The 23,198-nt window shown below is 39.7% G+C and overlaps 1 protein-coding gene across 1 annotated transcript in view; it reads right to left on the reverse strand.

The window, feature by feature from the left end:
* NEB (nebulin) overlaps positions 1-23,198 on the reverse strand; it is a 215,371-nt gene that overhangs the window by 144,244 nt on the left and 47,929 nt on the right. Inside the window, exons 33-50 of the mRNA XM_046019740.1 lie at positions 19,957-20,061; positions 19,177-19,284; positions 17,028-17,339; positions 15,854-16,060; positions 13,693-13,797; positions 12,134-12,241; positions 10,868-11,179; positions 9,967-10,173; positions 9,395-9,499; positions 9,131-9,238; positions 8,197-8,508; positions 6,624-6,830; positions 5,137-5,241; positions 4,061-4,168; positions 2,087-2,398; positions 1,735-1,941; positions 1,143-1,247; positions 40-147 (exon numbers count right to left, since the gene is read on the reverse strand). Of these exons, the coding sequence (XP_045875696.1) occupies positions 40-147; positions 1,143-1,247; positions 1,735-1,941; positions 2,087-2,398; positions 4,061-4,168; positions 5,137-5,241; positions 6,624-6,830; positions 8,197-8,508; positions 9,131-9,238; positions 9,395-9,499; positions 9,967-10,173; positions 10,868-11,179; positions 12,134-12,241; positions 13,693-13,797; positions 15,854-16,060; positions 17,028-17,339; positions 19,177-19,284; positions 19,957-20,061 (3,141 nt within the window). The remainder of the gene's footprint in view (positions 1-39; positions 148-1,142; positions 1,248-1,734; positions 1,942-2,086; positions 2,399-4,060; positions 4,169-5,136; positions 5,242-6,623; positions 6,831-8,196; positions 8,509-9,130; positions 9,239-9,394; positions 9,500-9,966; positions 10,174-10,867; positions 11,180-12,133; positions 12,242-13,692; positions 13,798-15,853; positions 16,061-17,027; positions 17,340-19,176; positions 19,285-19,956; positions 20,062-23,198) is intronic.

Genomic DNA, 23,198 nt, shown 5'->3' on the forward strand with positions numbered 1-23,198 from the left:
GATAAAATGCCTTATAAAAGCCAAACAAGCCAAACTTACATCACTAGCGATGTCTGTTGAAGCTTTGGCCGACTGTACAGAAATTGCATCAGGTGGGAGATCATAGCCTTTCTTCAGAGCTTCTTCCCATCCGAGTTTATAGAGTTTCTGGACATGAAACATATAATTTAGCATTACTCAGTAAATATTAGAACCCCAGTGGATTACTGAACAAAAATTTACCCAGAGAGCAGGCATCAGATTCTATCATCTACCTTATCTCTAAAGATACAGATAAAACCGAACCAAGCTGTTTTAGGGAGCACTGACTTAGCATTACAGGATCTTGCTTCAGTTTTCTGGCTCTGAGAATAGGCTAAGTTACAAGAGACACAGTACAGTTTTAGAATAGCTTTTCTGTTCAGACACCGTTTGGGCATATCAAGTATATCAGGTGCTTTCTCCCTGCTGTTAAGTGCAGTCTAGACTCACTGTTTTAGTCACAGATGTTAAAATAACTGGTAACCCAAAAAAGTCAGGAAACAAAATTTTGATAATCCAAGTAATAAAAGTAATAGATACTGATGTACCTTTTATGAAGTACAATAAATGAACGAATTAATCTTTATGAATGAAATTTATTAAAATTTTGCATCTGTGTTAAAACTGAATACTAACAAAAACAGTTGAAAGTCATCCAGAACTTACTATGTGCCAAGTACTGTGTTGAGAGCCTTACATGGAAATTTCTCATTTGGTCCTTATCAACAATTCAATGTCATAAACACTGTTATGGTCCCAATTTTAAGGATGAGGAAACTAAGGCTTAGACCCGATGTTATATAACTCATAAATGGCAAAGCCAAAAACCCATACCAGATCTGTCTGATGCAATTTTTTCTTTCAACAATTATCTATTGATTTCCTTTTCTGTGCCAAGTACAATGAGTACTGAGATAAAGAAAACCAGCACAGTGCCTGTCTCCACGGAGCACAAGAGTCACAGCTAAAGATTCTGATTTTAATCACCATATTCTGCAGCATCTCTAACTTGCCAGTTTAAGTCATTCATTTTTATTACTTTGGCATTTTCATCAATTATTTACCATTACATCATTTAAAAAGTTTAATTAGTTTCAAGCCAAATTTTTATATAGCTTTACCTGACTATACAGAGTTTGATTCTGCTTGGCTTGTAAAATATCTGGTGTGTCTGGCATCACATGAATCTTGGTTTTATCTTTGTTCCAGTCAATGGTATACAAGTACTAGGAAGTTAGGAGAAAAAAAGACATTTGATATTTGAAGGACAAACAGAGAAGAAAAAAAATGTAACAGAGCATTTGAATGCACTCAATTTGAATTAGATTAAATTTAGTAACTGAAGTGGTATATGACTCAGAAAAGACACCGAAAACAAACTCAGATTTAAAAAAATAATAATATTTTGGATATTTCCTATCTTCTAGAATTATTTGAAAGTTTTTAGTATATAATAAATTTAAAAAATAAAAGATTTTTAAAAAACAAAATAAAAAGATTTCTAACTCAATTTAGAAGGTCAGGGGAAATAAAAATAAGAAGTAGGCAGAAGAAAATGATGTAGGGACATGCTCTGGAACAGTATGTCAGTCCCCAGAAACAGAGGACCCAAACCAGATTTCCCAAACATGAACCAGGGGTTCATGGGGTTACTAGCCCTGCCTTGCTGGGAGCTGTAGGGAAGGACAGCTGTGTAGAAGGATGGCTGTCTACCTTGTTCATGGTTTGCGCATTCTGTTTGGCAAGAACCATATCCATGGAGTCATTCAGCTTCTTAAACTGGAAGTTGCTAGGATGCTGGCGGTATTTCTGATCACTGGCATATTCAGTTGCTTTCTTGGCCTTCTCCACTTCTAGAGAACCAGCTGGACTCCAGCCAAGCCCTTTGTACCACTCATTGTAATCCTGCTTGTATTCATTCTATAAAAAGAAGAGACAAATTCTAATTTACCTTTTCAATTACTTTACTTTTATCAATTCAAACACAAAAGTGTAGCATCGAAGACTGTGATCTCCATTCCCATGCTAGGAATCCAAGCATCACCCAGAAAGAACAGAGACTTACATCACTCTGTATGCGGTTCATATTCCTGCTCAGCTCAATGCTCATGGCATCTGGAAGGAGGATGTACTTGTGAATCAAATGCTTATAGTTGGTGTTGGTGATGTTGGCTTGGGCATCCTTGGCAGCCGTGACACTGAGCATGTCAGCGGGGGTGTGGTAGCTGGTCTTCGTATTCTCGTAGTTTTTCTTGTACTCCCGATCAGACTGCATCTTAGCCACTTGCATGGAATGGACTAATTTGGGATCATCCTCAAGGCTGCGGAAGCCAACCATCTTCCCCCTCTCCTTTTCATAATTGTATTTGTATTTATACTGTGAAAAAATTAGTTTGTTAGAGCAATTGCCTTGACTAGAAACATTCTAGTATCAATAGTTTATGTTTCATAAAAAGTGACACTTGTGTGAAGTGTGTAAGCCTGATGATTCAGACCTATACCCCTGGGGCAAATAATACATTATATGTTAATAAAAATAATTAATAAAAAAAACTAAGGACATAAAAATGAAAAAAAAAAGTGATACTTGTGTAGAATTCTAGTTTATAAAACATGCTTTTCACGTTTGTTTGTGTAACTTGATACTCACAACTATATGTTGTGAGGAAGATAGCAAAGTTATTATTACTGCCCTCCCCGCCCTATTTTACAGATGAGTAACCCGGAGAGGTGAGTGACATGCTAAGGTCACTAAGGACTAGAACCAAGAACTCGACGATGATATACCACACTGACTTCCACACGTACTCTGTTGTTGTACACTGTTGTTAGGATTAGAGATCTTTAGCAGTTGAAAACAGTACAGCAAATGAGAGAAAAAGGCAGAATATTCTAATCAGTTTACTGCTGCCCTAAGAAATCATCCAGCCAGGATTTTACTGCAAAAAAATAGGCTTAGTGTATGACATACACAGTATCATTGTAGAGTAGCTTTATAGTTGTGGAGCTCCTTTTCCTTTAAGACTTTCTATACTGGTATAATGGGAGGAAATTTTACTATTTATCACTCAACTTCTTTCTAGAAAGGGAGGATCCTGATACATGGAAAACTTATTCTGCCTATCTCCTGTGAGTTTGAGTGTGCAAGTTAGGGGGAGGAGACTCAGGGAGCCGCATTACTCAAGAATAGAGGGAAAAGAATTTTGAGATTTCAGGGCAATGTAGTAGTGGCATAGGGACGGACAGGTAGGAAAGATGAACAGGCACAGAATATGAGAGAGAAAGTGTCACAGCGGGGGAGAGGGGCGGGGGGCTAAGGAAAGAGTACTCTGAAATGTGTTCCCCCCATTACCCTCAAATCACACAGTAGTCACTGTGAGAAGATTTCTTGCAGAAACAACCAAATGAAAGAACTGAGTTTCATACAGGTGTTATGTTATGGGAATGATGAGCTGGCACACCAGCTCTCTGGAAGGAAAAAGCCCTGATCTGTCATATTTGTCAGTCTCTGTGGTGTAAATACTCCCACCATGGCTGGTGTCAAGCTACCGAGAATTTAACAACTGGCTTGCAAAACTCCTGATTATTTAATAATCAGCTGTCATGAGTCCAAAAGATCGGCATCTCTAACACCATTTAATGAGATATCCTGCTAGGAAGAGACTTCCTAAGAGGCAGGAAGTAAGAACAACCCAAATCTTTCACCAAGAAAGCTTGGTGAAGGGCTTTGGATTTCTACAGGCCATAGCGTTGGGGATGGAGTTCAAAGAAAATTCACCTAGATCTCATGAGCCAGGGAGAGCACATAGATGTGTGGTCATAATGTGGTTAGCATTCTCTTTGTTTTTGTTTTTGTTTTCAGAAATACCAAAGAAAACAAAAGACCAAATCTAAAAAGCATTCACAGAATACAAGGAGGCCATTGTTAGCTGGTACGGTTCTCCGCTGGATCTTTTCCACTGAGTGTTTCCAAAATTCTTACTATTTTGGTAAATTAGGAAAAAACCCCAGTCAGGTGAGTGTTTTCCTTCAGACTTACATCACTTGCAATATCTCTTGAGGCTTTGGCAGCTTTGATAGGAATTGCATCAGTTCTGAGATCATAGCCTTTCTTTCTAGATTCTTCCAAAGAAAGTTTGTAGAGTTTCTGTAAAGAGAGGCAAGGGAATAATGATCTTTAATAGGAAAGCCTGGGTTAATTTGAAGAGAGTAAACTAGGATTGTGGTATCATTTTTATTTTTGAGAATGCATCATTGGTGGTTTGATGGCTAAATGTTCTTATAAATAACAAAATTATGTTTGAAAAAAGTCTGTTACACACCCGAACATACCTTCAGGAAATCACCGGAAAAAGTAAAACTTAATGGTTTCCATTAGGTTATAAATATGTTTAAAAATGTGAAAGCCCAGTAGATTCACATTGATACATTTTTATCAAGTAAAAGTCAAGAGAAGACTACAAAACAACCATACTCTTACATCAAAAGTAAACTTCACTATTTTGCAATCGACACTTTTATTTATGTAACTGTGTGGATTCTACAATCCAAAAATAAGTCATCAACCACAAATCCCTGTATAATTCAGGGAAAAGAGAAAACACTGGTAGAATTAGAAATTTCCTAGCAACCATGCTTAGGTTGAGAAAGAAAGTGAAATAAAACACGCATTTTCTAAGTGTTGAACATTCCTTGTTATGGAGCTTGCTCCAAATTCTTCAAATGTTCTTCTTCCCTTCCCACTTAACTTTTTCCCAAGACCCCCTCTTTAGGACCATCTCAAAGCCTTGGTAGAGAGACTCCAAGAACCAGGTCCTGGGATTCTCCCTTCCTTTTTCTCTTTTGGGGCCCCCAAGCCCTTCTCTTCCTGCCAAGTCTCTTAGTTTAAGAAGGAGTACCTGCTCCTAAACAAAATCTAGCTGCCCTTCAAATTCCTAACTGCAGGGCCCAAGTCCCATCCACAGGCCAGCTCCAACTCTTAGCAAAGCAAGATTAGAAAGAGAAAGATGCTCATTTGTGTATTCCTACTCTTATTTTCAAAACATTCATTCTTATCATTGAGAGACATTGATTAGTTTATACTGGTTCAAATAAACCACAGGGAATTATACTTACATCACTCATATTAATTGCATTTGCCTTCGCCAAGACAATCTGGGGGATATCGGGCATAATGTGGACTTTGGTCTTATCAGCCTCCCATGCTTGTTTGTAGAGGTGCTGGAAAGTTTTTTTTTAAAAAAAGTGAAAGTTAGTATTTAAAAATCTTAAAAGATGCTCATTTTGTGTGTGTGTATATACTTATATATATAATTGTATATAAATACCAATATTTTATTATTTTTATTAGCTAGGTCTTATTTTTTCAATTTAAATGGAAAAGGTACTAATTCAAAGAGGACAGCAGAGAGGATGTAAGATGGAAAGTAAAATGATGCCAAGATGAGAACCATAGGGAGAACAAATGCTACACTGAGAGACGTCTTGGTGATCATCAGTTGAATCCTCTTATTGCAGAGTTGAGAAAATCCTAGCCCAGAGAAGTAATGCACCTTGCCTAAAGACACACAGCAGGTCTGGGCCATCATTTCCACAACTCTGCAAGAAGAGGCTGATGATTATTATCTTGGCATCATTATTCTGAAATGATTAATAAATCATTACAATGAAAAAGAAATAAAAGGTTTAATATCTAAAAAATAAATGTGAGCTTATGATAGTTTAAATACTAAATCTTAAAAGGGACACTGAGATCTGTGCCTTGTCTTTTAGACAAGTCCCTGTCCAAGAGATCAGTCATCTTGACAAATCAGTTTTCTCTCTCAGAGGACTCCAAGAGATTTACTCAGACACTTAGCATAAAACAGCTCTCTCTAGTACAAGTAGGACCATCACATTCTTCAACTGCTTAATGTTAAAGTCCAAATAACGTTTTTCTTTCTTTCTTTTGCTAATCAGCAGCATTTCAAATTATGATCCATACAATATAACCAATGTTGCTGCAATTATTTTATTATTTATAACTTAAAAACCAAAGTCCAAGGTGGATATGCTTTTTGGTCTTGATATCTATCATGGCTAATAAATTTCAAAATACAGTAAGGCTTTTTAAAGGCTGGAAAAATGAATGACCCAAGGAACCACCTGCAGAGAACAACTGCTCTCTTGATTTGCCCAGAGAAGGTCCTGCTCGGAATGCCGCTATAGCCACAGGATCGAGGAGTCTCCCTTGATTCCGTTAAAGCAGCTAGGAAACTGGAGTGGATCCCAACACCCAGCTGTCGGGCAAATAATCTGCTGATTCAGTGTTGTGACCTTCTACTCAACCTCACCTTAGACAAACAAGACTTCTTTCAAAATATGCATGAAAAGAAACGACTCGTATTTTCTTGTCTGTTGGACACAGTGGTTCATTGAACATTTAGGGCGCCACTAATTAGGATAGTTTCTTTTTTTTTTTTTTATCCACAAGTCTCTTTTTCAAAGCTAAATGAACATTAATTTTGATGCCCTAAAACTATTATCAAAACCTGTAGATCAAATGTAAGAAGGCCTGGCATTTTCCTGGTGTACAGGAAATATTACAATATTGAAAGACTCACTTCATTCATAATTTTTGCATTATTCTGGGCCAAAACCATGTTCATTGAGTCCATCAAAGTGGAATACTTCAAAGTGTCTGGGTGTTGGCGGTACTTCTTTTCACTGATTATCTCCATGGCTTTCTTGTTTTTCTCAGCCTCCAGTGAGCCCAGAGGGAGCCATCCAATGCCCTTCATGAAGTCAACGTAGTCAGCTTTGTACTGATTCTGCAAAAGAGGAAATGTTCAGGGATCAGAAGAAACCAAAGCTACCAAGAACCAGGAGTGGGTAATCAATATTTCCTAAGTTCCACTTTGGTTTTCAACCAATAGTATATTGAACTCCAACCATTTTTGTCCCTGAACATTATCTTTTTTTTTTAAATTTCTTTGCATGAGAAATTAAAAATAAGCAGTAATATCTTTGTGATTTGTTTTCCTAAATGCCTTCATAAGGAAAAAAATGCTGAGAAATACCAACTAGATTAGCTATCATGTGACTGTGATCTCGAGAAAGGTGACTATGCTTTTTTTTTTTTCATTCTAACAATCTCTGTTTTTCAAATTTGTGCTTTTGGCCTGTATATGTTGTTTTAATTTAAGTTCAATTAACCAACATATTACATGATTAGTGGTTTGTTTGTTTTTTTTACATCATGGGTTTTTAATGTAGTGTTCAATGATTCATTAGTTGCATGTGATCTGATGAGCACTGAGTGTCGGTCTAAATTTTTAGCAAAATTCCCCAAGTTTCCTTGGTTGACAGATGACTCACCAGGACTCCGATTCTCTATTTCATCGTAAGCTTTGATCACCCACCATTGTTACAATTCCCTTGGGTATGCCAGAAACCTCACTGGTATTCTGTGCAAATTTTGCTCTTTTCCCCTTAATACTGATATTTTCCTCTACAACTCTTCCTCGGTGCTTTAATGTGGGCACTATGTACCTGCTTAGGAATTAAGAGCTCAGCTCTTACATTCCTAAAGAGAAACACGGGCTTGGCATGACCTGCCTTTGGCTCATAATTTAAATTCTTTTCTCCCAGCTGCCAAATAAATGGCCTCTACAGCTGAATTCTTGCTTCTGCTCTGTGCCTTCCTCACATTTGTTCCAAGAACTTCCACCTCCTCAATGTTTCATCAGCAAGTAATACAAGCAATTGCTTGTATTGGGGTTGGAAAAAGTGGAATAAATGCTGGTTAGGAGTGAGGGGCAGGAGCTAGCAAGTAGTCGGATTTCCTGACTTTCATCTTACTCGTTTACCAGGAGCTGTTTCTGCTTCTGACTCTCTTTGCTCAACGTGTTTCCTTCAACATGTTCTCTGAAACAAATTTTCATTTGCCCTAGCTGAATCCAGCATCCCTCAACCCTCACAGCAATAATGGTAGAAAATAAGACTTTGGTGTCTAGAATGTTTCATCCCCTTTTGTTAAAAGAAACGAACTCTACCTAAGGTAAAAAAATAAACAACTTGCTGGGAAATTACACATGAATTTCTTTCAGGAGTTTAAAAAGGTCCTCATTTAGGGTCATTCCTGATTTGCTTATTAACTATAGTCGGTGTTTTGCAAATGATGTGGCTGTCACGTACATCACTTTGAATCTGCATCATATTTTTGGCCAATTCAAAGCCCATGGCATCAGGAAGCATGTTGTAGGAATGGATCACATTTCTGTAGTTGGCGTTGGTGGCCACTTCCTGAGACTTCTTGGCTGCCACCACGCTCAGCATGTCCACCGGGGTGTGGAAGGAAGTCTTCGATTTCTCATATCCCTTCTTGTATTCCCGGTCTGACTGCATCTTGGCCACTTGCATGAAGTGCACCAACTTGGGGTCGTCCTCTAGGCTCCGGAAGCCAATGTGTTTCCCTTTGGCTTGCTCATAGGCTTGCTTGTATTTGTACTGTGGATGGAAAAAGAAGCATGGTGAGGAAGGTAGCAAAGGAAAGAGAGCAAAATATAACTCATTAGATTCCAATAACTTGGTCAAAGGTGTACGGTTTTAGAGCTCACAGGGATAGAGCAAAATCTTTTTACTTCAAATTTCTTGCTGGACTTGAGTCCATGGAAAGAAAATGATCTCAGAGTTAATCTAAGAGATTCGTGAATAAGTTGCCTTAGGGTGCTTTAGAAAGCAGCTTTTCCCACTCAGCAGTCTCATCAGAATGGGCTCCAGGCATAATTTCTCATGGTGCATCTTTAATTTAGGAAAGAGCCTAATCAAGGGTCTCTTGGGTAAAATGAGTAGACTGTATCCAATATTTGCTCAGAACTGCCTATAAATGATTTGAATACTCTAAAAACAACTTATTTTAACAAAACCCAGTCACTTTTTACATCAAATAATGAACAAATGATTAGAGGGCCCTTGGACTGGGTGAAGGAAAATGTCTTATGTGTTCCACGGATGATGGTCCCACCGATACTGGGTAGGGTTGACTGCAGCTCTTGAATACACACACACGAATTTGGCTCATTTGCTTCTTATTTGCTCAGCCTAAAGAAGGCCCAGTGGAAGTACTTACATCACTGGCAATGTCTCTACAGGCTTTGGCAGCCTTTATTGGGATGGCATCAGGCCTCAGGTCATATCCTTTCTTCTTTTCTTCTTCCCAGCCGGCTTTGTACAATTTCTAAATAGAATGAAATAGAATAGTACCAGCAACTTATTATTTGAGTTAGAATGGGAATCCTGATTTTGCATGGTCGGTATATAAAAGAGACATTCCTTAAGAATTAGTTCCCTCCAACCTCCTCTCCCACTTTATTGTTGCTGTTAATCTACTTACATCACTCATGGTGATTTGGTTCATTCTGGAAAGTAAAATGTCTGGAGTATCGGGCATGACATGAATGGTGGTCTTGTCTTTGTTCCATTTTTCAGTGTAGAGCCTCTGCAACAAGGAGGACAGGCACATGAGTGTACAGCGGGACAAGCCTGTAACAGTGCTGTTGACAGAAGGAGACTCACATCTCCAAGACAGAAGCGATGAACTCTGATATTGGCAAGTGGATGACATAGCAAGAAGATGGGCTAATGAGACTGAACACACAATGAGGAGAAAAAGCCATCAAACTAGGGAGCCCTCTTCCACAAAGACAACAAACGCCACCTTGCCCCAACCTCACGCTACATGGAGCTTTGCGGTTCTGTCGCACCCTCAGCGTGGTGTAACAGACAGCCTGCATCAGTGTGTGTGGGATCTCTCTAGAATTGATGAAGATTATAGAATGTGCCCCCTCACCATCACCACCACCGCCACCACCACCACGACCATCAGAAAGATAAAAATGAGGACGATTATAGCCGCACCGCCAGGGTCAAGGGTTCTGGGGCTGAGACCAGCAGAGGAGCTCCTACCTTATCCATATTCAGTTTGTTACTTTTGTTAAGTGCTTGTTCCATTGTGTCCATGGCATAGGTGAACTTCAGCTTCTCAGGGTGCTGGCGATACTTCTTCTCACTAAGGATCTCTCCGGCTTTCTTTGCTTTCTCCACCTCCAGTGATTCTATAGGGACCCAGCCGATCCCCTTCATCCAGTTGGTGAAGTCGGATTTGTACAGATTCTTTACAATGAAAAAGGAAATTTTCATTTCAGAAAGAGTCAGGGCTTGGGTTGCTTTGGCTAGATGATTTACTCTTCATCAAAAAGAAGGAAAAAATGAGGGAGAAGAGAATGCGCTGCTTTTTATGCCCTACCATCTTTTGGAAAAAAGAATTTTAAAAGCAACTGCATTCAGGGGCTCCTGGCTGGCTCAGTCGCTAGACCATGTGACTCTCGATCTCAGAATTGTGAGTTTGAGCCCCACATTGGGTGCAGAGATTACTTAAACATAAAATCTTAGAAAAAAATAAGTGATTGCATTCATGGTAGTTTTGAACTGGAGAAACTGATCCAATAATTCCTTTCTAAAACTTAACTTTCTTGAAGGAAAAGGTAAAAGAATTTTACATAGGAAAAGATATTACATTGCACCCATTTAGGCCTCTTAGTTTTTCACAGAATACATCATGTACTTGTGTCTAATACACACACACGCACACGCACAAACACACAAATTTAAAACAAATTTTAAAGCTATGTATAGTTCAAATGAGTGAAATTCTAAAACTCCAAATTCTGGAGAGGATCTCTAATTATAGTGATTCCCGCCAGGTTTAAGATGAGGTAAATGGAGCTGCCAAGTTCTTGTTCTTCCCTCCCACCAGCTAGAAATGGATAACTAATTTTATGCCAATAATCTGTTGGCCATTACATACATCGCTTTGGATCTGCATTGCATTCCTGGAATGTTCCACGTTCAAGGCATCAGGTAGCAGAGTGTAGCTGTGGAAGGGTTGTTTGTAGTTGGCGTTGGTAACGACCTCCTGAGATTTCTTGGCTGCTGTCACGCTGAACATGTCCAAGGGTGTGTGATACCTGGTCTTGCTGGCTTCATAACCCTTTTTGTACTCACGATCTGATTGTATCTTGGCCACATTCATGTAATGAACCAGTTTAGGATCATCCTGAAGACTGAGAAATCCAACTTGCCTGCCTTTGGCTTTCTCATAAGCCTCCTTATACTTGAACTATATGAAAAAGAAGGGCAGACAGAAGTTTGATAGGGTCAATTATAAGAAATGCTGAAGAGTTAGACTGAATCTACATAACAGATTAAGCAATAACCAAATTTGGTCTGAATCCACGTAACATCTAAATTTTTTAGTATTTTTAAATAAAGAACTGACAAAATATTTCTAAAGGAGGGTCTTGAGATCTGCTCTGGGGATAATTAAGAATGGGATAATGTGTGGTTTACATCTAGATTATTCATAAAGAGATTCTTTGAGTATTCTCAAATGTTCCTGAAAAGTTTATTAAAGATTTGGTGTGTATTTTTTTATGATCTATTTCCAAATAATTTGCATTGCTTTAAAAGTACTTGCATAGTCCTGAATAAATTTTAGCAAAGCTCTTATACAATTTATTTTTATTGGACTCCAAATGAATGAGTTTTTACTCTATCAAGGTATTATATCAGTTCATATGAAAATAAAACTTAATTTATAGAAAGTAATTAAGTAAGTAGATAAGTAACTAAAATCCTATCATTTAATCTATAATTCTTCCTGGTTTTCCTATTTTACCAGATTTTTTCTTTGTGAAAATTATATTAAAAAATTGTATTCTTTTAAAAACTTGGAGCCTTTTTAAAAATATAGTGACATTTTAGTATGTCAAGGCCTTTTTTTTTTGAGAAAATCCAAATAAAAAGCAGTTTCTAAGTTCATAAGAATGATACCAATGACAGTTCCAACTACTTCACAATTTAAAACAAAGAATTTTTTTCTTTGCAGCAACTGTATTGAATTTCTAAAGATTTTAAAGTGAAGTAATATAAGAAAGTCATTGGCACTTAACGCTGTTAGGAAATATTTTTATATTATAATTTATTTATTTCCTAATACAGCTCACAGCCTCGCATACTGTGTAGAGATTTTAAAAATATAAAGAAAAGTTTTCTACTTTCAAATTATACTTACATCACTAGCAATATTCCTTGAACTTTTTGCAGCAACAATTGGAATAGCATCTGGTCTCAAATCATAGCCCTTAGCAAGAGTCTTCTTCCAGTCTGCTTTATAATGAGACTTGAAAAAAGGAAAGAGTATTTTATTATTTTATTATTCTACTTGAACATATTTCTATATTTTCAAACTTTTCTATAATAAACATGGAATACTTTAATTTTCTTATATTTTTTGTGATGAAACAATTAATACTTATAGAAAGGTATGAAAACTAAAATAAGAAATTCAGTACCACCCAGATTTAATCACTCTTAATGTTTAAATATTACTTAGGAAAGCAGGGAAAGTTTTTAAATAAAACAAGAGCATAGAAATGAGTATAAAAAATGTTTATTTGGAGATAAAAGAGAGCCTAAAATGATAGGGAAAATGACTAAATCATCTTTTAAGAAATGAATGATTTTATCCAGGTTTGATTATGTTTTTAAATTAGAATTTACCAACTTTTTTTTAAAGCAAAAAGTAAAATTCATAATAGTGAATTTAAAGATCACCACCAATTATGTACTAGACTACCCAAGTGGCTCATTACATGCAAAAAAAGAGTTTCTCAAGAAAATTACAATAAACTTTCATACAAGTTTTAATAACTGAAACAAGTTTATAAAGCAATATTTGTCCTTATTACAGACTGTTCACTACTATACTTTCCAATCTTGTGTATCTCGTTTGTTTCACTTTTTAAAAAGTGCAATATCACCTACTAGATTAATTTTAAAACCCACTAATGAGTCATAGTCCACAGTTTGGAATAGGCTGTATCAAATGAAAGTTTATGGTAACTTCTAGTCCCATGTTCCATGATAATGGGCCAGTCTTTAGACTGTTGATTCAAAAACCGGCCTGCGCATGGAGGACAAGACGAAACTGAACAAAGAGGGAGCCCACAGACTGGTAGGTGGCAGGTTTAATAAACAAGAGAACTTACGTACAAGGCTTGTCTTGGGCAGCCACAAGAGAAGCTCTCCTCACCTGCCCACCACAATCTCAAAAGTTTATACAGAGGCCTTAACTGAGTTTAGTCACGTCTACCATTCAGATGATCTCAACAGCATACTGCTCTAGCAAGGCTGCGTCCCTGAAGTTAGTTCCCACTCTGGGAATGGTGGGCAGAGCGTGCATCCCAAGGGCCGCGGAAGGGGTGAGGAGCCTCTCCTGGGTCTAGCTCACAGGTTAACCGCGGTCATGTCTTCTCAACGACCTCCTTGAACAGAGACTCAAAAGATCCACACCCAGTTTGCTGCCCTTAAAATTCTCGCTGCTATGCCTTCGGCTCAGGTCATGATCTCAGGGTCCTGGGATCGAGTCCCGCATCGGGCTCTCTGCTCAGCGGGGAGCCTGCTTCCCTCTCTCTCTCTCTGCCTGCCTCTCTATCTACTTGTGATCTCTCTCTGTCAAATAAATAAATAAAATCTTTAAAAAAAAAAAATTCTCGCTGCTAGAGTTATACAGAACTGGAAAGAAGAGGCCCGTGTTAGCACGATTAGACGGGTACCAGCCCAAATACTCACATCACTTATGTTGAGGGCGTTGACCTTGGCCTGAATAAACTGAGGCAGTTCAGGGTCCATAGTGTACTTGTGCTTCAGTTTCTCACCCTCCACCTTGTAGTTCAACTAAAACAAAGGAGGCAGAATGCAAATGTCATTAGCTGACATAATGTCAGTTTTATCAATACACACCCCTTTAAAAAGGAAGGTTATCATTTGTGTTTTTCCATATACAAGCCAAATACCGATAGTACCATATGGCAGGGTGCTAGCAGACATATCCATCTGCTCATTCCACCAGTATTTATTGGACAGCTCTATGGGCCAGCTAGGGTGAGAGGTTTCCGCCTATAAAGTGTTGACAAAGGCAGACATGGCCTCTTAAAGGTTACAGTACAGTAGAGGAGACAGAAAATAAAAATATAAACTATAAGATAGAGCTAGAATGTGTGATGTGTTGTAAATGGAACAACTTCGGGAAACAAGGGTAGTCAGCAAAGGCTCTCTAAGGGGATAGCCTTTATGCCCAGGCTTGAAGAAAAGGGAGGGGTCCAGGCCAAAGCAGAGCACTTGGGGCCCTGAGTCTGGAAAGGGCAAGGCCAACATGAGTGACGGAACACAGCCTGTGTCACAGGGCTGGAGTGTGCTGAAGACGAGTATTAAGATGGGGAGAAGGGCCACAGAGCCAAGGGTCTTTATGGCCACAGTAACAAGTTTAGCTTTTAAGTTCAAGGAGAAGTTACTAAGAGGTTTTAAGAGAGCTGTGATTCACGTTTTAAGACAGCTCTTCCGGTTGTCACAGGAGATCCCAGGCAGGGAGGCCAGATACCAGCTTACTACCCTTGTCCCCATGAGAGACAGGGAAGCCCTAACCAACCACCGGCAGCTTAATGACATGCAAATGCCCCACAGGACGCTGGGAGAGACCGAGGTGCCCTGATGCGGGGACCATGCAGGGAGGCATCAGTAATGACATTCGGGTTTCTGGCAGGAGTCACTGGGTAGATGTTGATGGTGTTTATTGGGATGCGGTAGACAATGAGTGAATGTCCCATTCTCCTTGATAACTGGAAAACCACAGCGAGAACAAAAGAAATCAAGAGTCTCCATATTCATTACTACTACAATAGAGCTCATCCCAAAATACCCGTGGTAATGTGACAATAGAGACCGGCCTGAGAGAGAAAATCCATGGATAATTCTCACATCTGAGCCAAGCACCTTCCAATATCTGGGGCTAAAAACACACAACCTCTTCTTTTCTTTGCCTTTTACCTCCTGCTCTCTTTCTGGTGGAGGTATTTTAATGGAACGCTGGAACTACCCAACGAGGGGAAGCACTGAGCATTGTAATTAAGCTCTGGCTAAGAATAAGGGTCCAGATAGACCTGGGCTCGGGAATGAGGCTCAGCTGGCTCAGCCGACTCTGAAAGTAAACTCTTACTTCCTCCCCGGAGGCCTCTCTCTGGCTTGCCTTTCAGAACATGGAGCTCTTATGCAAGAGGATTAGGACAAAATGCCTTCTCCCCTTTCAGCTAGGTAGAACTGTTGCCACTCAGAGGAATGAATAGCTTGGTTTACAATTCCGATGGAATCACAGATGATAACAGTAATCATTTCATTTCATTTCATGTGTATAATGATAGGGGTCTGCTTGTAAATAGCACAGATTCTCTACATTTGGAAAATAAAGCAAATTTGGAAAATCCTCCTTCTCTCCCCCCTATACTCTTTGTTCAAGTTCCGTGCTGTTTCAAAACTGAGACCTTTCTGTTATATCCCTGAAAGCAGTTGGCACGCTAATACAGATGTACATTCACATGTTGAATTAAGAAGGATGGTGGAATGGGGGTTATTCATGGATAAACGCTTTTTAAAAATTTATTTATTTGAGAGAGAGTGCGCGCGCACACGCGAGTGGGGATAGGGGCACAGGGAGACGAGAAGAGAGAATCCTCAAGCCATCTCCTTGCCAAGTGCAGAGCCCAACGCAGGGCCCAATCCCAGGACCCCGAGATCATGACCTAAGCCAAAATCAAGAGTCGGCTGCCTAACAGACCAAGCTGCCCAGGCGCCGCTGGATATCTGTGATAATGTGCCAACAGAGTCTGGTCTGAGAAATAAAATCCACAGATAATCCCAGGCGCCCCTGGATAAACCCTTCTGAAGGGAAACCACTTACATCGCTTAGCTGCTTTGTATTCTGCTGAGCCAAAACCATGCCCATGGAATCGGGCACACTTGTGAACTTGATGGTATCTGGATGCTGTCGATACTTCTTCTCATTTAAAGCATCACCTGCTTTCTTGACCTTCTCAGCCTCCAGAGAACCAATAGGGATCCATCCAATGCCCTTGAAGAAGTTGTTATACTCGTCTTTATACACGTTCTGTAAGAGAGTAATCTCGTATGAGGAGATAGCCTACGGAATACTCAAAGAGTGTCTCTCAAATCTGCAATTCTACCCAGAGGAAACGAATAGCAACCCTTCCAGCATGCTCATGTCTGAGAGGAAGACTTTCACCATGCATGCCACTGAGCTTCTTACCCAGAATTTGGTAATAAGAAAAAGTTCTGTTGTTAGAGTGCATTATAGAACACAGAGGGAATCTAGGCCACATATTTCCATGGCTAATGCTAAAAAAAAATTTTGTCTCTTTTGACAATAAATTGGGCTTTCTTTTTGATTTCACTGAAAACCCCATAACTTTGAATTTTACCCATCCCGTCCGCCTAGGCTATTCGTGATCTCAGTTGGGGAGAGACATCTTCGTTGAGTGATAAATGAACACCGTATATTCCCTCACAGAGGATGATTCTTACAGAAATCTGGCTCCTGCAGAAGGAAATGCCCTGAATATTAAACAGCCTCCCCGTGCAGCTCTCCATGAATCATGCTGCAATCACAAAGCTTCCCTGTTCATTCTAGATGATTCGTCACATAGATCAACATGCATCAGTGTGTGATTTTTAGTTAAAAAAAGGAAAAACTTTCCTGAATTCAGAAAGAAGAGAGAATACTATTTTGCATTATACATATCACTATTAGAGCAGGCCTGCCAAGAGCAGCTACTTCCTCTTGTTGAGAATCAAGGGTTTATACACTTGGTGGAATAGAGTTTTATCTTTGATCCACAAGTTAATAAAGACAGTATCAACGATTACAGTAGGAGCACAGAAAGCCAGCAAAAACACAGCTCGTCTACCAGGCCTCTGTTAGTCTTTCAATAATGACTGTTTATTTTAAAGTACACTTTTCAAATATCTTCCTGTATTGTGAAGTCTACTAAAACAGGAAGAAATGATTATCCCTTAAGTACCAACATTTCTGTGTCTGTTAGATTATATATACTCACATCACTCTGAATCTGATTCACATTCCTGGTATGCTCGAGACTCATGGCATCAGGTAGGTACGTGTAATGGTGTATGGGCTGTTTGTAGTTGACGTTGGTGACGACATCCTGGGCCAACTTTGCAGCAGTAATGCTAACCATGTCCCCTGGGGTGTGGTAGCTGGTTTTGGTGTTCTCATAGTTCTTCTTGTATTCACGATCTGACTGCATCTTTGCCACATTCATGTAATGGACCAGCTTGGGATCATCCTGGAGGCTTCTGAAACCCACATGCTTCCCCTTTGACTTCTCATAAGCTTCCTTGTATTTATACTGCAAAGGTAAAATTTGGTTAGCAAAGTCCTAGACATTGATAACATTAGGTGTAGCAAGTATATTCACATGCAAGGCAACTTAAAACATCGTCGCTTTCTGGAAGACTGTACAAGAAATGCAAAAAACAAATGCAAAACCCACCCACTCCCATGTGCCCCAGAAAGTTCAGAGTGAAAACATTTATTTCCAACACTGCCGGATCACAAATGGGTATCATGATAAATTCAGGACCAGTTTCTTTCTTTACTCTAAATCCTACAAATACATTTGCATGTAGAACCTTACTTAAAGTCATCTGAATTTTTATGCTTAATGTAAATAAGACACATTCCAAATAAAAGGCCAGTACCTCTTGGTTTCTTGGGATGTGAATTTTCCCAATTCAATATGTTATTACCACCACAGTATGTTATCATACATCACAGAACATTAGAAATTATTGAGGAAATCTTCCATTCGCTGTTCTCATTGGCTGGGTGATAATGTTTGCAACAGATGCAGAGACACTCTAAAGGTCTACATGCAAGTTCACACTCAGTGTCCTTGGGGTGGAGGGTCAAAACTACTGTGTTGTCTCAGGCTGATGGGATAAGGTTAAAACAAAATCCCTTTTCTTTCTAGGTGGCATCAAATTAGATGCTGCATAGACATGTAGACCCCCCCCCCCCCACCACGCATTTCTCAGCAGCTACTTTCCAAGCTCGCTGCTGAAGCGGCTGCTGCTGAACTCAGGAGGTGCTGCAGGGCAGGGCTGCCTGTGAGCTTCCCCCAAGCAGTAAAAACCGCACCCACTGCTCAGGCCCTGCAGCCCAAGGTCTCTCACTGCTAGAACTGGCAGTGGGGTGTACATGGAGTTATACTGTAGGTAACAGGACAAAACCTCAATTTTTGTGGAAGAGAACTCAAATCCACTTAAATTCTGCAGCCACTCTGCTCCTGTCATTTATGCACTGATTTGTAAACAAGAATTTAGCAGGCAGAAGGACTATCGAGACATTTCTAGGCATGTTAGAAAAAGCTCTGCTTAAGGTCTAAGACAAAAAAAATGATAATGTCACACTTAGACTTGCACTTAGTCTTTAAGCTAGAAATTTATTTCACAGTGGTGTGCAAATCTTTAAGGAACACATTTTCCGTGGCATCCTATAAGAAAGGCTGTAGAATTCTTATACCCTCAGCTCCCATGTGGTCTGTACACATGGGTGGTTTCTTTCTTTTCTCCAACTGTGATTGTAGCCCCCAGAATAGTGCGTGGCAGCGAAGCCTACCGGGCATGGGTGCTTTTTGAAATTTCTGATCTTCAGTGACGGGAAAAAGTATAACGGCATTACTTTTCCTAATACAGATGACATGGACATCGATTTACATACACAAAACTATGTTCAAGAAAAATGGGCCTTTTCCCACTTGGTTTATAAAATCTTTACATTTTATCTAACACCTTTTCAATGTTTGTTTTTTTTTCTTTTCAATCTTCTTAATACCATCATAATGTAGGCAGTCATTTGAATTTAAAGTGTTAGTGTCAGTTAGGGTGTTCTCACTGAAAATAAATGTGGGCTGTCAGGGAAATGTGTCAGTAAAGGTAATTTGGCCTATGAATCAGGGGAGCAAGCGGCTGTCAGATTTATGACAGCTCCACCAAGTGGGGTCAACTGAAAAGAATCACAGAATGCTGAAAAAGTGACAGGTTTTCAAAACAACATTTTGTGGGGAATTTCAATGTCATTAATTCAACATATTGTTTTCAACATGGTATCATTTAGGCCAGCACACATTTGATTACTTTTAAAGCAAGCAATCACCCAACATTTCACCTAAAATTTGTACTCACGTCACTGGCGATGTTTCTGGATGCTTTGGCCGCAGCGATGGGAATCGCATCCCCCAGCACATTGTTGCCCTTGGCTATTAAATCATGCCAGTCCCGTTTATAACAGACCTGCGATGTAAAAAGAAAAAGGATGTCAGCATACTGTGTATTAATCAGCTAAAGTGATTCTTAAATTGCGGGGATTGTTTTGTTCTTTTCCAGATACAAGCTAAAGAAATCTCCTACCGTCCCTTCTGCTTTAGGAAGTCCCATTAGCAAATGTCACACTTTGTGTAGCATGAAATTATAGGACACTGCACCAATTATTCACCCAAAGCGAACCTGGAGTGGATCTAGAGGAGAGGAATAAAGGTTCTGGAAACCATGATGTGTGGGGACCAACTAGAGAAAATGAAGTTGTCCACTCTTCTGAAAGGAAGGTCAAGGGAAGACCTGGTAGCAAGCTTCAGAAATGTCAGGTTTGTTGTAATGAAAGGATTTCATTAATTCCTATCTCGCTGGAGGATCATCTTCCTCTACTTGCAAAACTAGGAAAACTAAATCAAAGTTTCAGAGGAATAGATGTTGGGCTCCTCATAAGAGAAAATGTTACATATTTTTGAATTGTCCCACCCTTGAAAAGGCTGACTTAAGAGGCAGAAGGCCCTCATCATGGGATAGGCTTCACACGAGGTGTGTGGGGAACTGACCTAAATAAGTATCAAGGCCCTAGCCTGTTCTGAAATTCTACTGCTGTGCCATCGTGTCTGGACTTCACACCCCGTCAGAACCCCTACTCACATCACTTATGTTGTAAGCATTGCACTTGGCCTGGAGAAACTGAGGAAGATCAGGACTCATAGTGTATTTATGCTTCACATCTTCCCCTTTAGCTTTGTATAAGATCTACAACACAGAATCACAAAATTAAAATGCATTACCGATAGTACAAAAAAGGAAAATGTTTTAATTGCACATTTAAAGGAGTTATTCCCTAGCACACTACTCCCCCACTATTTCTTTTATTTTTTCTTTGATTTTTTTAAAAGATTTTATTATTTATTTGACAGACAGAGACTACAAATAGGCAAGAGAGGCAGGCAGGGAGAGAGAGGAGGAAGCAGGCTCTCTGCTCTGCAGAGAGCCCAATGTAGGGCTCTCTCCCAGGACCCTGGGATCATGACCTGAGCTGAAAGCAGAGGCTTTAACCCACTGAGCCACCCAGGTGTCCCATCCCCCACTATTTCTATTGTTAAGAATCATCAAAGCGGGGCGCCTGGGTGGCTCAGGGGGTTAAGCCTCTGCCTTCGGCTCAGGTCATGATCTCAGGGTCCTGGGATCCAGCCCCACATCGGTCTCTCTGCTCAGCAGGGAGCCTGCTTCCCCCCTCTCTCTCTGCCTGCCTCTCTGTCTACTTGTGATCTCTCTATATATATCAAATAAATAAAATCTTTAAAAAAAAAAAAAGAATCATCAAAGCAGGGACGCTTGGGTGGCTCAGTGGGTTAAGCCTCTGCCTCCAGCTCAAGTCATGATCCCAGGATCCTGGGATCGAGCCCCACCACGGGCTCTCTGCTCAGTGGGGAGCCTGCTTCCCCTTCTCTCTCTGCCTGCCTCTCTGCCTACTTGTGATCTCCATCTTTCAAATAAATAAATAAAAATTAAATTAAAAAAAAAAAGAAGAATCATCAAAGTAGGAGTGCCAGGGTGTCTCAGAAAGTCAAATGTCTGCCTTTGGCTCAGGTCATGATCCCAGGGTCCTGGGACTGAGCCGAGCCGTACATTGGGCTCCCTGTTCAGCGGGGCAGCCTACTTCTCCCTCTCCTTCTGCTGCTCCTCCTTCTTATGCTCAAGTGCTCTTGCTCACTCTCTCTGTCAAATAAATAAAATGTTTTTTTTTAAAAAACCACCAGAGGTATTTTCCTGTTTTTAAAGAACTCAAGATTTTGTTATCTTTAGAAAGACTTAAAAACTCTGCATTAAAACAGAGAGAAAAATAGAAGACAGAGACCTTTGACTGCTAGAGATGAATGGAAAATAAGTTCAAATGTGCAGCCCTAACTTGAATAAACAGAATTCACCAAAGTCAGCAAAATCCAGTCTTTGCTAGTAGAATCAACAGTTCTTAAAGTCTTGTTTTTTGGTTTTTGATTCCCAGAAAATGGCATTTTTAAAAAAGATTTTATTTATTTGACAGAGAGAGATCACAAGTACACAGAGAGGCAGGCAGAGAGAGAGGAGGAAGCAGGCTTCCTGCTGAGCAGAGAGCCGGATTGTGGCTCGATCCCAGGACCCTGGGATCATGACCTGAGCCGAAGGCAGAGGCTTTAACCCACTGAACCACCCAGGCGCCCCCAGAAAATGGCATTTAGAATGAGTCTTTCACTTCTGCTAAAAAATTTCCAGTTATAACAGTAAAACCATATAATAATCTCCTCATAATGTGAAGACCCTTATATGTAAGCCTAGTGTACTTAAAAGGTTTACCATTTCATATTGACCTATTTTATCCTTTTACAGATGTCAGAAAGACATCTAGGTGCATGATATAGAACTTGTATTATATCCTCCTCTTGATAATAGAAAAGAAAGAAATTGCTTAATTTCTAAAGTCAACAATACAACTGGAATCACAAGTAGCTTTCCAATGTCTTGACTATCATTGATCATGGAAGCCCTCAGGCACATTTATGTGGGATATCACACATAAACTGCTATGTATGTATCACAAAGTCTAAGGAGGCTGATACCCATTTGAATCCTCCAATAATAAAAAAATTTCTTCTAGGCAAGAAAGAAGAGCTATCTTTACTTCCTCACTGCCTTTAGAAACCATAGCTAAGCATTCACAGAATCTCATCCAGTCTACCTTCTACACATCTCCTTTGCCTTGGCTACTGACTCAGTTGAACTCCAAATGAGGCTTCTGCTGGATTTCTGAAGCAGCTTTTCATCTATCTTCTTAGCTCCAATCTCTTCCCTCACCAATGCAGTCTCAGTACTCCTTGTCAGAGCTGTCTTTTAGAACACAGACCCGCTAATGCAACTCCATGGATCAAAATCTTCAATACCTCCCATTACCTAGCCCACAAGGTCCAAAGTACAAGTGGGCACACAAGACCCTCAATCATCAGGTAACAATCCCAAGCCTTTCATTGTCTTTCCATTCATTACCTCTTGTCAGTCATGATTTTTTTTTTCACACCAAGAATGTACCCTTGCCTATTTGCCTGGGAAGCCCTGGTATGTGGTTACCTTCTTGGCTTGAACTTGGCGCATTCCTCTCCTTAGCATTCACCTCTTGGTATGGCAATGTTCTGGTTCTATCCATGACTTTGTCTCTTACTCTTATAACCTTGTTGTATCCTACAACTCACTAATCCCTGTCTACATCATCTTTATACCATCAGAATATGATATAATGCCAGGCACAGGGAAAGTGCTCAAAAACATTCATTCAACAAATTAATAAATGAATGCTTTCGATGTCCCTTTAATTCTTCTATACACTGAACTTTCCTTTCATCTGACTTTAGCCAGGTCATATACATCGTTCATGGACAGGCAGGCAAAAAACATACTAATCTCCAAGACTTAAATTTTTAAAAGCCACTATAATATTGGTGTATGATGAGTTTTGAGAAGCAAAACCACATATTCATGTGAATTATTTCCCAGTATTAGTATTTTATATATGAAAAGCAAATATAAGTAACTTAATATAGAATTGAGTGTGATGAATTTGCTACTTTAAAGTGTCTGGAATTTGGGGTGCCTGGGTGGCTCAGTGGGTTAAAGCCTCTGCCCTTGGCTCAGGTCATGATCTCAGAGTGCTGGGATGGAGTCCTGCAGCAGGCTCTCTGCTCAGAAGGGAGCCTGCTTCCCTTCCACCCCCCAACACCCGCCTGCCTCTCTGCCTACTTATGATCTCTGTCTGTCAAATAAATAAATAAAATCTTTAAAAAAAATAAAGTGTCTGGAACTTAAGTCTAAATTTTGCATGTGCACGCACATGTGTAGTATGAGTGGATAATCGCCACAAG

Source organism: Meles meles, chromosome 9 (assembly GCF_922984935.1).
Source record: "Meles meles chromosome 9, mMelMel3.1 paternal haplotype, whole genome shotgun sequence".
Classification (NCBI taxonomy): Eukaryota; Metazoa; Chordata; class Mammalia; order Carnivora; family Mustelidae; genus Meles; species Meles meles.